Source organism: Carlito syrichta, unplaced genomic scaffold, assembly GCF_000164805.1.
Source record: "Carlito syrichta isolate Samal-C Ts95f unplaced genomic scaffold, Tarsius_syrichta-2.0.1 Scaffold303307, whole genome shotgun sequence".
Classification (NCBI taxonomy): Eukaryota; Metazoa; Chordata; class Mammalia; order Primates; family Tarsiidae; genus Carlito; species Carlito syrichta.
Genome location: NW_007247403.1, coordinates 205,143 through 220,215, shown reverse-complemented (window position 1 = coordinate 220,215; position 15,073 = coordinate 205,143). Strand labels below are relative to the sequence as shown.

Genomic DNA, 15,073 nt, shown 5'->3' with positions numbered 1-15,073 from the left:
GCAGTGGCCGCTCCCGGACATCGCAGCCTCGATCTGCTGGGCTCTGGCGATCCTTCTGCCTCAGCCTTCCAAGTAGCTGGAACTACAGGTGCGCGCCACCACGCCCGGCTCATTTTTTATTTATTGCTGAGTCACCGAGCCCGGCTCTCAAATTTCTTATTACCAACAGATGAGCCACTACCATGGGGATTTCCTAAAACAAAAACCTGAAAGTACCACTTATCGGTTTAAAACCCTTCATTTACTCAGAAAAAGTTTAAACTCATTTTAGAACACAGAGCCCTATTTTAGCATCTGCTTTCTACTCAGTTCCCTCATAGGCACCATTCAGCGTGTTTCATTCCTCCTGGTAGTTTCTCACAGGTGGTACACAAGCATCACAGGGTTCTAGGAACCCTAGCTGACCTCATCCATAGCTCCCTTTGTAGACCTCATCACTAGTGGCTCTCATTATACTCCACAGTAATCACTGATTTATTTCTCAGATTGTCAAGAAGGAATTGTGTGCATGTTAAATTCCATTCCCAAATCTTAGCATGGACACTGGACACTCTGTAAATGCTTTGTACATGGCTAAAGGGCTGACTGGCATTCTTGGTGACGGATACTCTAGAATTAATTTTCAATGACACGGTTCTATCCAAAAGTAGTGTAAAATTCTTGAACTTTACTTCCCACTCCAGCTCTGTGTATGTGTTTCAGACTCTTCTCCAGAGGGCACTGGAACTTTACGTTTCTTTAAGAGCCTTTGCAGTATAAGCCCTAATCCCAGTAAGGCTTAAATACTGGGGAGCCTTGGTAGTTCTATTTTATTCTTTCTTGAGTAACTGAAATTCATGAGCTAATGATCTTGTCTCCTCATATTGGTCCTAAACCTCCTCTTTTGAGACTAGTTCTAAGAAATTATTCATCCAGCGTCTCCTACTTTTCATCTATGTCCTTGTGGATGAGCTGAGCACCAATCTGTACATTCTGTTACCTGGTGTCTGTATCAGTTTCGCTCACTGCGTTCATATTAAATAGGAAGTGCATGTACTCTGGGATCTGGTCCCTTCTTGGGTAATGATATCTCATGGCAACATGTGGAACAGGGAAAATGCAGGGCACTTACTTTGAGATAATTTAGCATCTAAATAATTAAATCCTACCAAGACTCGTCAGAAGATCAAATGCTGCCAGTCCTACGAGCTTTTATCTTCTCGTATATTTGTAAAAACCAGTGATACTTCTTATGTCAGTCATCATAAATGAATTGATTGTTTAATATTGGGTTTGTAAAGAAACAGTTTACATGTAGAATTTATTTTTTTCATCTTGTCCTCATCTAGAATTCCTATGGATTTCTACTTTTGTGTTCCATAATATAATTTTCATCATAATAAGAGTTATTGAACCTTAATATAAGGCTGTATTTTCTTTTATGGATATTCCTTGCTTTAATACAATGTCATTTTAGAAAGGACTATGATCTAGTTGTAAGATAAGTAAGAAAAACATGATAATTAGAAACTTATTAAAACCCCAATCTTCCTGAAGTTAGAGAAGACACAGAGTATACGCTGAGAAAATTTATTTGGGAATAGAAAGAAGGAAGTTCCAGCTTTGCTCCTGTGTAAAACCATTCTTGGTAAGAGATTGCAAAATGTCATAGTAATAATGTTATGAGTTGACCAAGACTTTCAGAAATATCAGTTAATCATCATTTCAACTCCAAAATGAAATAAATGGCTGTTAGTGGATTCTCTCCTTTTTCTGAATTCATATCCAACTGTTTCCACCCATTTTAGTTTATACTCTTCCACTGGTGCTTGGCCTGGAGATCATGTATCTCTTCCAACTTAATTTTACAAAGGGCACCAGTGCCCAACTGCTCAGACAGTGAGCAACTGTGTGTAGGTCAGTACTTACCTTTAGCTTTTAAGATCTGTCTTGCCATATTTTTAAAAGAAACTTTAGATTATTTACTTAATGAGTGCTGTTTTATTGTAGGTACTGAGCTATGAGCTGTGTCGGGTAAGATGATATGACATAGTAAGCACATATCTGGAGAATTTGATTATTATAGACCATTAGGTAATTCGCTGAGCAAAAATAATAGCAATCTCACTTCAGTAAGAGAATTTTTATCATGGCCTGTAAACATTTGCCTTAAGTCTTCAATTTGCTTAGACTGTATAAACACACCTTTAGAGAATGCTGCTTTATAAGGGAGTTTATTGTTATTTTTTTCATATGCTAAAGACTAGGGCTTTCCACTTGAATTACTCACTTGGGTAGCAGGAGCTAGAGAGCTTGTTTAGAGCTTGCATAGCTTTCTATTCCTAAAGTAATTTGTACGTCATATGTTTATTCACCGTCATAGAACACCCCCCACCCCCCACCCCACCATAAGTGGTTCTATTGTCAGCACATACCCTTGGAGTTCCCTGCGTCTGCCTATCTGATACCCTTTATAATTGTTAACTTGAAATTGTCAAATAAGGAATGTTCTCATAGTGGATCTTTTTAAGCTGTTTTTCATTTTCCTTGTGATTATACAAGAAGTTAAATTATTTACTTTTTTTTTTTTTTTACAGATTTTTACATGAGTTAGCTCAAATTCCTAATTTTGCTGAACGTGCCCAGTGCATAATCTTCAGATCTGTCTTCTCTGAGGGTATCACTTCCTTGCACCGAAAGGTAGAGATCATCACACGAGCTTCTAAGGTATGTCTGCTATCTGATTTAAAAGGTAGCCTTGCTCTCATTGAGGGTAAGGGAAGATGTACGGAGTTGGCAAGACCAACTGTGGTGCCCTTATATAAACCTGTATGGACTTCAGATTGCGTATTTTTCTAAGTGTAAAAGTGATGATTATCCTGCCTAAGTGTGAGAGTATTTGTGTATAAATGGAGAGGGAGGAGAGGAGAGAGAGGATACAATCTGAAGACAAGAGGGAGAAGGAGGAAAAAAATGATGCTTTTACAGATTTCTTCACAAAAATTCTGAATATCGTCTAAAGTACATACTGGCCTCTAAAAGTCTAAATAATATATTTTGTTTCCTATTTGACAGTCTGAATTGCAAAAGAGATTTTGCTTTAAACCCATGCATTTGATCATCTGAAATGTGTCTATATAGTGAAATTAAAAAATCCTAGAGACTTGATAAGTGAAATAAATGACTGACAATGAGTCATTGGCAAATAAATTTTTGTTGGCTTTGCCACACTAGTATTCATTATAAAGCTAAATTCTTTTTTTTTGGTTTGTTCTTTAACCCATTGATATGATGATTATATTAATTGATTTTTGTATGTTGAACCAGCCTTGCATCCCTGTGATAAACACCATTTGGTTGTGTTGTGTAATTGTTTTTATATATTGTTGAATTTTATTTGCTAATATTTGGGGGGGATTGTTGCATCTATGTTCATGAGTGATATATATATATTTGTGATTTTGATTTTTTAAAATTTTTTTCATAATCAATATTTTTTATTATGGTTTTGGGAGGTACAGTAAAGGGTTAGGTGTACAATTACGTTTCATTCAGGCACCCTGTTGATAAGAGGTGTTTCCCCATCCCCAGACAGATATTTGCTACTGTTAATCCCATCTCCCTCCTCCCTCCCATAGTTTCCCAGTACCGTCAGTCATTTTCTTATAGTATTACACTGGATGTTCAAGGTCCATTATATGAGTGATAACATGTGATACTCAGATCTTTGTTTCTGTGAGAGGTCACTCAGTATTATAGACTCTAGTTCCAGCCAGGTTGCTGCGAAATTCATGATTTTGTTCATAAAGCTAAATTCTTACACTTGGCTTTTTCTCACAGTTGTTCCACACTCTTAAAAACACAGTATTTATTCTTCTCCACAAATACCATAGTACTTAGTTGCTTATCTGGAGGCATGATTTTTTCTTCCAAGATAGGAGGGATTTCAATATTAGAAAAGTAAATATTATCATAGTATATTATACATCCGCTAAACATTACCTGAAAGGCAGGAGCAGGAGCAGAAGTCTGCCTAGAGCTGAATTTTGCTTTCTTTTTTTACCCTAAAAGAAAAGAAAAGAAAGTCAATTGAGACCGTAAAGAAAGAAAAAAACACTTCCATTTAAAAATTGGCCCTTGAAGCAATAAATAAATAAATAAATAAAAAGAAAAACAAATAAAACAGAGAGCTGAAGAAAATCCTAAACAGCTTGAAATTGTAAAAAATAATAGACACACAGTAAGCACTTAATAAATGTAAATTTAATAAATTTAATAAACATGATCTATGGCCTTAAAATACATTATTATAGTTCACCTCTGAGGTTTATACCCATGAATACGAAAGAACATGTCTGCTATTATGTCTATTCTGCACTTAGTCATATTGTTTATATAGATACATAGTCACAAAACACATCCTCAAAAGAGAAGCCCCTTTCTACTGAGAAGTCATCAAAGGTTAAGCCTAACTACACCAGCTCCCTTTTTTACAATTTATAAATACTTTTAAATAATTATTAAAAATTAAATTGGCTCAAATGAAAATATAAATACTAATAGTTAATCCTCAATACTGAAATACTGAAATACGTTTATAATTAATTTGTCGAGTGGATAGAAAATTATGGTTGTTAATGTGTTTTTAAAGACACGTGTGGCTTAGTAAACTGTATTTTTTATTTCACTATTATTCCTGTTCGTAACAAGCCACCAAACTGCCTGTTGGGTACTCAATAAATATTTGTTGTTGAATGAACATGGGTACACATGGAGTTCTATCCCATAATAATTGGTGTTTGCCCTCACAGGGCTTGCTGCACATGAAGAGTGTGAAGGATATTTTAGCTCTCATTCTGGCTTTTGGAAATTACATGAATGGAGGAAATAGGACTCGGGGACAAGCCGATGGATATAGCTTAGAAATTCTACCCAAACTGAAGGATGTCAAAAGTCGGGTATTTATTTATTTTTCATAATGAGTTTCTATGATCTGCCATAATTTTCTTTTTCTACCTTTAGTTTTTTTTAAGTATTCCAGATTGTTCCATTTATCTCCCTTCTCCCCCTAACAATCATTTCCATTAGAGCACGCATTCTTTTCTTTGACTTTTGAATAAAAGATAGGTTTTTTTCGTGTTAGATCTTATTTTCAGTGACACAATCTCCCCATCATTGTGTGCTCTAATGTGCACAATCAAGTAATGAACTATGACCTCCATGAGAGAATAAAACAGAATACAGTATTAGCCTAGTGAGCAGGCTAGAGGCTGTTTAAATTTAGTGTTGGCTTCTTGTAATTTACTCATTCCTGAGTGGCAGAGCAATGTTGAATCACCTATTGAACTGAGCATTTGAATTATTCTTTTGCCCACAACAATTGAGCTGGGGGTCTACTGTCAAACTCCTGGAGCCTGATTATCACTTGGCTCCACACCCCTGCAGAGCTACCTCTTTAGAAACAACCAGCCCATATCTAGGCGTCCCTTGGGGGAAAGGGGGTGGAGGGAGGGAAAACACACAGGCAAATTAGAATTAGACCCCTGTGAACAAGACACAAAGGCCGCCTTGTGGGAGGGCCTGCTCCCCCTGGCCTCCCAGGGTCGTAAAGTGGCATGGCGCTCCTTTTAAGCTGGCCCTGATTGTTTTTCACGCCATTAAGAACACACATTTTTTTTGAAAGGTGGGAAGGGAGGGACGGTTTCTTTTCTGGTCCCTGGTTCTCTTTAGCTCCCTCCTGTCCTCTGCTGCCATAGCTTTATGCCAGAAAATATTAGGAAACAAATTTTAGTTTGTTTGTTTTAACCATCATCTCAAAGGTCTTGCAGACTATCCGTTTGTTTTCCCCCACAAAGGATAACGTGGTGTCATTTCTTTGTAGAACTGGCATTAAAAAATTATGGGAAAAGGAGGAAGGAGAAAAGTCTTGCCCGTATCGAAAAGAATTAGAACCATGTTTCACAAATTAGAAGTTTCACAGCCTGAGATCTCAGCTCCCAACTGTATAACATGGCAGTCTCATGGGAATGATTTTCACTTAAGTTTCTCTTTTAAACCTAGGATAATGGGATTAATCTGGTGGACTATGTGGTGAAGTATTACCTGCGTTACTATGATCAGGTAAGAAATGGTATTATGTGGAAAACTGTACGAACAGGGTTTCAACTCTGATGTATTGTTGGCATTCAGAAATGGGATGATAGATGGATGGATGAATTTCAAGTCCAACAGAATTTGAGAGCTCTCCAGCCTGTAAACCTCTTTGGTTTACAGATGAAAACACTGAAGCCAAGAGAGTTTAGTTGACTCTTATTAAGGGAAGCATTATTCAGGGGCACAGATCTACTGATTCTCAATCCATCATGTAACAGCTTCACAGAGACCCCAGTTACCTCGGTGCCTTGTGACCAGATTGTGAGGTCCTCTGTGAAATCTAGATCCACCCTGGATTCTGATGATGCAGAATAAAATTTAATAAATTGCCATGCAGTAACATTCAATATTTTATCAGAAATGCATCTGTGAACGAGCTGAAGATGTAGAATTTCAAAAACCCATCTTCTCTACTTAGATGATATTTGCAATTAAAGATAAACATTTATGCCGGGCTCGGTGGCTCAGCCTGTAATCCCGCACCTTTGGGAGGCTGAGGTGAGTGGATTGCCTGAACCGGCGGGTTCGAGACCCACCTGGGCAGCGAGACCTCATCTCTACAATAAATCTAAAAATCAGCCGGGTGTGGTAGCGCATGCCTGTAATTCCGGCTACTCAGAAGGCTGAGGCGGAAAGATCGCCGGAGCCCAGCAGGTCGAGGCTGCGGTGGCCGGGAGCGGCCACTGCACTCCAGTCTGGGTGACTGAGTGAGACTCCAACTCAAAAAATAAATAAATAAAAATAAATAAATAAAATAAACATTTATGTGAGAATCTTCCTGAGCACAGGTTTCTGTTTTATTCCTTCTTGTTAAACTGAGAACAAGGAGATCTAATTTTGAGAAGAAAGAGGTACTGTTATAAGTTGTTGAGAAATATAACAATAAACATGGATGGAAAAAGTCTCAAAGTAAAATGCTATACTCCTGCCTAACTGTCCATGTAAGCAGAGTTTTTTTGAGTCACTGAGGGTAGAAAGGTAAAGATCTTAGGGCCTTATTTTATTTTATTTTATTTTATTTTATTTTATTTTATTTTATTTTATTTTTTGAGTTGGAGTCTCACTCTGTCGCCCAGACTGGAGTGCAGTGGCTGCTCCCGGCCACTGCAGCCTCGACCTGCTGGGCTCCGGTGATCCTTCCGCCTCAGCCTTCCAAGTAACTGGAACTACAGGTGCACGCTACCACACCTGGCTAGTTTTTGATTTATTGTAGAGATGAAGTCTTGCCAAGTTGCCCAGGTGCGTCTTGAACCCACGGGCTCAGGCAATCCACTCACCTCAGCCTCCCAAAGGCATGGGATTACAGGCTGAGCCACCGAGCCCGGCTAGGGCCTTATTTTAAAAGGCCTACAATTTCATCTGGAAGACAAGCTAGGCGCTGATGAACTCTTCAATAATTTCTTCTACCCTCCTGCTTGGCTTATCTATCTGTTATCAATATATCTACAGTCAGTCTCATCATTTCTCCCTCTTTCAAAGTTCTCCCCTATTTCTGTTAAGGATCATAGTTTTTGGTCACTCTGGCATGAAGCCATGTCCTCCTTTGTTCTTCCTCTCTGTCCTCCAACTATGTTGTTTCTGATATATTTCCCTTCCCTGGTTTTCTGTCCTGCTGACCCCAGCTTATTCAGGCTTTTAAGGTAACTCACCTAGAGTATTTCAATTGCTTTCCAGATTGATTTTCTACCTCTAAGTACTACCACTCCAGGCCATCCCACACCTTTTTTGCCTAGTTCTCATGATATCATTTTTTTACTCAAAACAGAAATGACTCCCCATTTTCAAGCAAATTAAGACTACCTAACTTAATTCCAGTATTTTACAACCATGCTTTTATTACTGTCCCCCATACATATTCTGTGATCCAACTCAAGATTTGATGTTTTCCCAACATACCCTGAGCTTTCTTGCTAACGTGCTTTTACTTCTGATGTTCTTCTTAACTGAAATTATCTTTGTCTCTAGTCTTTAATCCTCTCGAGAAATAATAACTTTAAAGATATTTTGGAAAAAGTTTCCAATAATGTTACAAATATATGTGTTATAGACAACCATAAAAGTATAGACCCTTGTGAAGAAATTTATACAATTCTACTGAGTCAGAAGGACTGAAAAATATAGATTGAAAGAAAAAAAATTTTTTAATGGACAAATGACCTAGACATTTCTTCAAATAAGACATACACAGACCAAACAGGTGCGAACATCACTAACCACCAGGGAAATGCAAATCACAACCACAGTGATATATCCCCTCATGCCTGTTAGATAATTGTTATCTCTCTCTCTCACACACACACACACACACACACGCACACACACACACACACAAATAACATGTATTGACAAGGATGTGGAAAAATTGGAACCTTTGAATACTGTTGGTGGGAATATAAAAATAATGCAGCTGCTATGGAAAACAGTATGGAGGCTCCCCAGAAATTAAAAGTAGAACTACCATTTTTAATAGAAATTAAAAATGATCCAGCATTCCCGCTTCTGGGTATATATCCAGAAGAATTGTAACCAAGATCTTAAAAAGACATTTATGCTCCTATGTTTATTGCAGCATTATTCAGGATAGTCAAGATTTGGAAACAACCTAAAATGTCCATCAACAGATGAAAGGACAAAGAAAATGTGGTATATATGTACTATGGAATTTATTCAAACATAAAGGAAATCCTGTCATATGCTACAACATGGATCACCCTTGAGGACATTTATACCACATAAAAATGGTCCAGTCACAGAAGGACAAATATTGCATGATTCCATTTATATAAGTATCTTAAGTAGTCAAACTCATGGGAACAGAAAGTAGAATGGTGGGGGCAGGAGGAAATGGGTAGTGGAGGGTCAACAGATACAGAGTTTCAGTTATGCAAGATGGAAAAGTTCTAGAGAGCTGCTGTACACCAGTGTGCTTACAGTTAGTACTGTACTATACACTTGATTTATTAAGAGGACAAATACCACGTTACATAGGTTTTCAGCACGATTAAGAAAATAGAGTGACGTATACTTTTAGTGAAAATACCAGTCAACATTCCAGTCAATCTTAGAAATTGACAAAATGAGCCAGGCTCGGTGGCTCAGCCTGTAGTCCCAGCGCTTTGGGAGGCTGAGGTGAGTGGATTGCCTGAGCCCACAGGTTCGAGACTCACCTGGGCAACTTGGCGAGACCTCATCTCTACAATAAAAATAAAAAATTAGGTGGGACTCGGTGGCTCAGCCTGTAATCTCGCGCCTTGGAAGGCCGAGGTGAGTGAATTGCCTGAATCCGCGGGTTCGAGACCCGCCTGGGCAACTTGGCGAGACCTCATCTCTACAATAAATAAAAAATCAGCCGGGTGTAATAGTGCGCGCCTGTAGTTCCAGCTACTTGGAAGGCTGAGGCGGAAAGATCGCCGGAGCCCAGCAGGTTGAGGCTGTGGTGGCCGGGAGCGGCCACTGCACTCCAGTCTGGGTGTCAGAGTGAAACTCCAACTCAAAAAAATAAATAAATAAATAAATAAAAATGAAAATTTAGCTGGGCGTGGTAGTGCATGCCTGTAGTTCCAGCTACTTAGAAGGCTGAGGCAGAAGGATCGCCGGAGCCCAGCAAGTCGAGGTTGCAGTGGCCGGGAACATGCCACTGGACTCCAGTCTGGGTGACAGAGTGAGACTCCAACTCAAAAAAAAGAAAGAAAGAAAGAAAGAAAGAAATTGACAAAATGATTTAAATAATATTGTATGTAAAATTAATTGGATGAAATTTGATCAAAATAAAAATAATGAGAATCATTCACATCCATTCATACATCTGGGTGTATTATAAAGTTGTAATGACTGAAAGTGTGGAATGATAGACTAACAGATCAAAAAACTCAAGAAAATAGAAAGGAAATATCAGAAATGGATCTAAGTCAATATGTGTTAACTATGTGATAAAAGAGAAATTTCAAGTAACTGGGTAGAGGAAGAAATCAAATTATCTCATAGAACTCATACCAGCGACCAAAGGAAATTTCTAAAGAACAAAAGAACCAAATGTAGAAACAAACACAAAATGAAACCATAAAAGGTATGTAAGCAAATATAGGTAAATAGTTTTTCTGATCTTGGGGTTACAAAGTCCTCTCAAAGCATTCAATTTAAAGCAGAAACCATAAATGGCAAAAATGATAACTTTGAATGCATAAAAGTTCCTAATGAATATTAAGAACATTTTGGTATCTCAAAAAAACTTAAAACCAGCATCTAAATAACATATTGCAACGTGATAGATAATGAACTCTTGGAAGTTAACAAGAAAAGGAAAATTTGTTCCTTCTTATTAAAAAAAAAAAAAAAAAAAAATGGCAACGATATCACAGGCAATTTACAAGAGACATTTCTAACCCTAGGTTGGCATGGGCAGATTTACTGGTAGTCCCAGCCTTGATCACGTCTAATGCATTGTGGGAGAAGGCTGAACTTCACCCATGAAGTACGCTGTCATTGAAGATGACTGAACCCAATGGAACCAACTTCACATTCACATAGGAAAAACTCTTACAGTGAGAATAGTTTCAAACGTGGGATAGCTTGGTCTGGGAAAAATAAGTCCGCATTTATGTGGTGCCCCTCTGGCTTTCACTGTGCAAAATGCATTTCACTCAACAAGAGTGTAGAATTATGTGATTTATGAAACTAGCCCTTTCCTCTAGGAGCATAAGTGATGATTTTTGTGGTTAGTGGTGATGAGCAATTAGCTGAAGAAAGGTAATTCCTGCTCCAAGCTTCCTTCTTCTCATCCCTTGGTTTTTGGTCCAAGTCTAGGTCTGTGAAGTTTAAAGAAACCCATGTAGAGTCATGTCTGTTGAACTCTGAGCAGCTTTCACAAGAACTGCAACCAGCCTGATTTGCTCGGCTGCATTTTCTCTTTTTCTAGCTCAAAAAGAGAGAGAGAGAGAGAGAAAGAGAAGGAAAAAAAGTTGAAACAAGGGCTGAGACTGATAAAAATCCTGGAAAATACAGATATTATGCCTGAGTCTTCCAGTGTAGATTGCTATGAAGCTTTGTGGTAAGCATCTTAGATGTTGTTCCATCTTGGCACTCAAACTAGGGTATTGCTGCCATTGTTTTTAAAGTTGTAAAATAAGTATAGGAAGGGGAAAAAAACAAGTACACTGTGTTCTGATAAAGTGAGGAAAATCACCCTCCCCTAGCATCTGAGAAAAGCTACTAACCTTAAAGGAAAGGGAAGGGTCCAGTAGATTCCTGAAACCATAAGAAAATATAGCGATAAGTTAGATGTTTTCTGCTAAAGGTACAAACTTCCCAGAACAATGTTTTATAGGCTTCTGTAGTGGTGTCCACCAACGAAAGTTAACGTTTATTGATATGCCAGATGTTGTTTACTATATCACGACCAAGAGTCAGTTTCTGAGTTTGAGGTGTTTATAGTCTAGTGTGATAGACATATAAGCTACCTTAGCAGTTTTAAAATGAATGGTGATAAGTGCCATGATAATGGTAAGTGTCAGAGGTTCTTGGAGAACAGGAGAAAAACACTCAAGTGCAGGCTGGGAGTTAGGGAAAACCTTTGAGGAAGTGATGTTTGTTTTGAGATATGAAGGGTGAGTGTGAATAAGGAGGTATAAGAGGCTCTAGGAAGGGTTGGACAGGGACAATTTTATAGACACAGGCCTAGAGGTAAGAGATTGAGCCTGTTCTATGATTTTGTGAAGGTTTGGGAAAGAGAGTTGCAGATAGGGGAAAGGTAAAAATAAGGCTGGAGATGTAGACAGAGGCCAGATCATAAAGTACCTTGTAAAGCAGTTTTAAAGTTTGGAATTAGTCCTAATGGCAGTAGGGAAGATGGAATGTGAAGGAAAGCTGGCAAAGTAGCCTGTGAGGAGAGAGAAATAACTGAAGACTGCCTAAGATGTGCAAGATACAAAGCTTACGTTAAACAACTTAGAAAGCGAGCTAGACTGGAAAAGATATTTAAGGCTCAGTTTATGCTTTAGTGTGCCTGAAGCTTTTGTCTCTCAAGACGTTTCTCAGCTTAGATCCTCTGTTAGGTATGGCTGTGGAGCTTGTCAAAACTATACCCAACCCTCAGTAAAGGTAGAGGCCCTAAGTAAAGGACTGCTCAGATAAGCCAAACAACATTTAGAAACGCTTTTGAGATATATGAAGAATGTGATCAAATACACACACACGCATGTGCAAGAGCTTTAAGCTGCAGAGGAAAGTGGGTAAAAGTGAAAGGAGTGCTATCTCATCTTCCATTGCAGTGCCTTCTTATCCAGCACCTTCCAATTCATACCCATTGGCATACCCCAAAGATGACTTATCTAATTGCTAGCATGTGTAACTCAAACAGGGATTTAAATGTAAGTACTTTCACGTGTTCCCCTGTGCCTTTTTCCATGGGAGTAGAATGTCTGAGACTAGGACAGACCTGACAATTTTCTCTTTGATTCATGAGGCAAAAAGAACCCAACCCATGCCAGAGCTATAGATAGCCAGCCTTATTGCCAATCAGACCAAAAAATATATTATGAAGGACACAAAAGCACTTTAAAGTCACAAGGCCATATTTAGGAATAACTGGTGAGCCCTGCTATGATTTTTTTATTCAACCATCCAATAAAAAACTTTTTTTTCTAACCAGTGCTTTGGCATTTCAACTGCAAGTGATGATTGAGAAATATAATGTACTTTTGTTTATTATATCTTTTAGGAAGCCGGAACAGAAAAAAGTGTTTTCCCCCTGCCTGAACCACAAGATTTCTTTCTGGCCTCCCAAGTCAAGTTTGAAGACCTCATTAAAGATTTGAGAAAACTGAAGAGGCAACTAGAAGGTAATAGGAACTGTTCTCTTATTATGATAGTAGCTTAGATTACTGTTTTGTTTTGTTTATTTAGTTGGAGTCTCACTCTGTCCCCCAGGCTAGAGTGCCATGGCACGCTCATGGCCTGCTGGGCTCAGGTGATTCTTCCGCCTCACCTTCCAAGTAGCTGGAACTACAGGCACGCGCCACCATGCCCGTCTAATTTATTGATTTATTGTAGAGATGAGGTCTCACCAAGTTGCCCAGGCTGGTCTCAAACCCCTGGGCTCAGGCAATCCTCTTCCCTCCATCTCCCAAAGTGCTGGGACTACAAGCGTGAGTCATTGCGCCCAGCTGAGATTACTTTTTTAAAAAGTTTTAAAAGGATTGTTTATCTCTGGCTTATGGAGTGGGATTGGTGCAGAGTTCGGTAATGGTACACTACAGCCCTCATGACACCTTCTGTCACTACACACTGGAGGCACTGTATTTACCAATCTCTCTTTTACTAGTGCTGACTGTTTGCTTGTTATATCAAATCTTGTTATTATATCTAAATATTTTCTGACATTTAATAGTTATAACTTTAATCATGATAATAGCAGCAACCACATATTGAAAACTTACTGTTATTGCATATAATTCGTATAACAACCCTCTCAGCAGGAACCTCATTAACCCCGTTTTACAGATGAGAAAAATGAGGCTTAGAGAAGTTGTGTTCACACAGCCAGTAAGAAGCAGATTTACTGAGCTCAAATCAAGTCTATCCTATTAGAACGCACACACATTTTCTTAGCTCGTTTACTCTGCTGCTCTCTCTACATATCATACATGTGTGCATGCATACACACACATGTTCCTGTATGTTTGCTTTATGTATATGTTTCTAACAATGATTGTAAGGCCCATACTATACATTCTATTTTAGTTTAATTTACATTTTTAATTATTCAAAAGAAAATGATAAAAGCCCCTTTTTGGCTTTTTTAAAAGGTGAAAATATGTCTCACTTGGGCAGGAATTTTCCTTTGGCATTTCTAGAGTCTCGTGTTTTCACTGTGGAGACATGTCCTTGTCCAAGAATATAAATACTTGCCTTGGAGCTTGTATAATGCCAATTGAGGAGCCCTACAGAGGATTTAGGGAGCGTGTTAATGTGGAAATGGAGTCCAGAGTGCCAGAAAGAGAGCTTGAGGAAATGAAGAGCTTCAACCAGGAATATTTTTACACTAAGACATAAAATAAACATTTTAAAAATGTTTATTGTGAAAGAGTACTCAGAAATCTAAGTCTTAGGCTGAGAATAGCTTAGAAATGGAAGTAAAGTGGGAAAGATCTGCTCCTGGTGGCAGGGAGAGCCATTTATTTTGACTTTGGGCATAAAACTTGCTTAAAAAGGCTAGTGGTTACAAGTGTGTATTTCTACCTGAATATTCTTTTTAAAGGAACATGCAGAGTTTCTTATCCCATTGATGTGGTTGAGAGAGTTAACTCAACCAAATGGATGCTTCCTTTAGGAATAAGGTATATGAACTTGTGATCATTACTTTCTCCCTGCTGAAGAATTGACAGTTATATCCATATCTGAGATGAGGAGCTCAATTCATATTATGATAAAGCATAGCAAGCCATCACCTAGCAGTTATATCTGTCCCTCTCCAATGGCAGAATTAGGGCCCAGGTCAGTCCTCAGGGTGGCAGCAAGGGTTAGCAATGACAGAGGAAGACCTGAGCTTGTTTACCTAATGGATTGTCCCCAAATATGCCCATTCCTTCTTGTTTCTTTGCCCCTTGTAAAACCCTTGGCCTGACCTCTCATGTAGTCTTTTGAGCAGAAACCTGATCTCTGTTTGATCTTTCCCCTTCTCCATTCAGGGACTGCCTCCCCTTGATGTCCCTGTAAGTTTGATGATAAATAGCAAGAGGATAAGAAGAGTGAATTGGGAGGAGAATGGAGAGGCAGGGGTTCCCCCAAAGCTCCTCACTTTGCTACACCTTGTTTTGTCTAGGGAGGCTCTTAAGTGTCGTTCTGGACCTCTTACTACTCAACTGACAACTTTTTTCAACCAATTTTAAGACAATACAAGAGCTTCTGAAATTAGTGACACTGCTTTAGAAAAGAAAACTAAACA

At 38.6% G+C, this 15,073-nt stretch overlaps 1 protein-coding gene across 2 annotated transcripts in view; it reads left to right on the top strand.

The window, feature by feature from the left end:
• Positions 1–15,073, top strand: part of FMN1 (formin 1) — a 403,234-nt gene that overhangs the window by 264,936 nt on the left and 123,225 nt on the right. For both annotated transcript variants that reach the window (XM_008058355.1, XM_008058356.2), the window contains 4 exons: positions 2,577–2,706; positions 4,791–4,937; positions 6,040–6,099; positions 12,848–12,968. In XM_008058355.1, the coding sequence (XP_008056546.1) occupies positions 2,577–2,706; positions 4,791–4,937; positions 6,040–6,099; positions 12,848–12,968 (458 nt within the window). The remainder of the gene's footprint in view (positions 1–2,576; positions 2,707–4,790; positions 4,938–6,039; positions 6,100–12,847; positions 12,969–15,073) is intronic.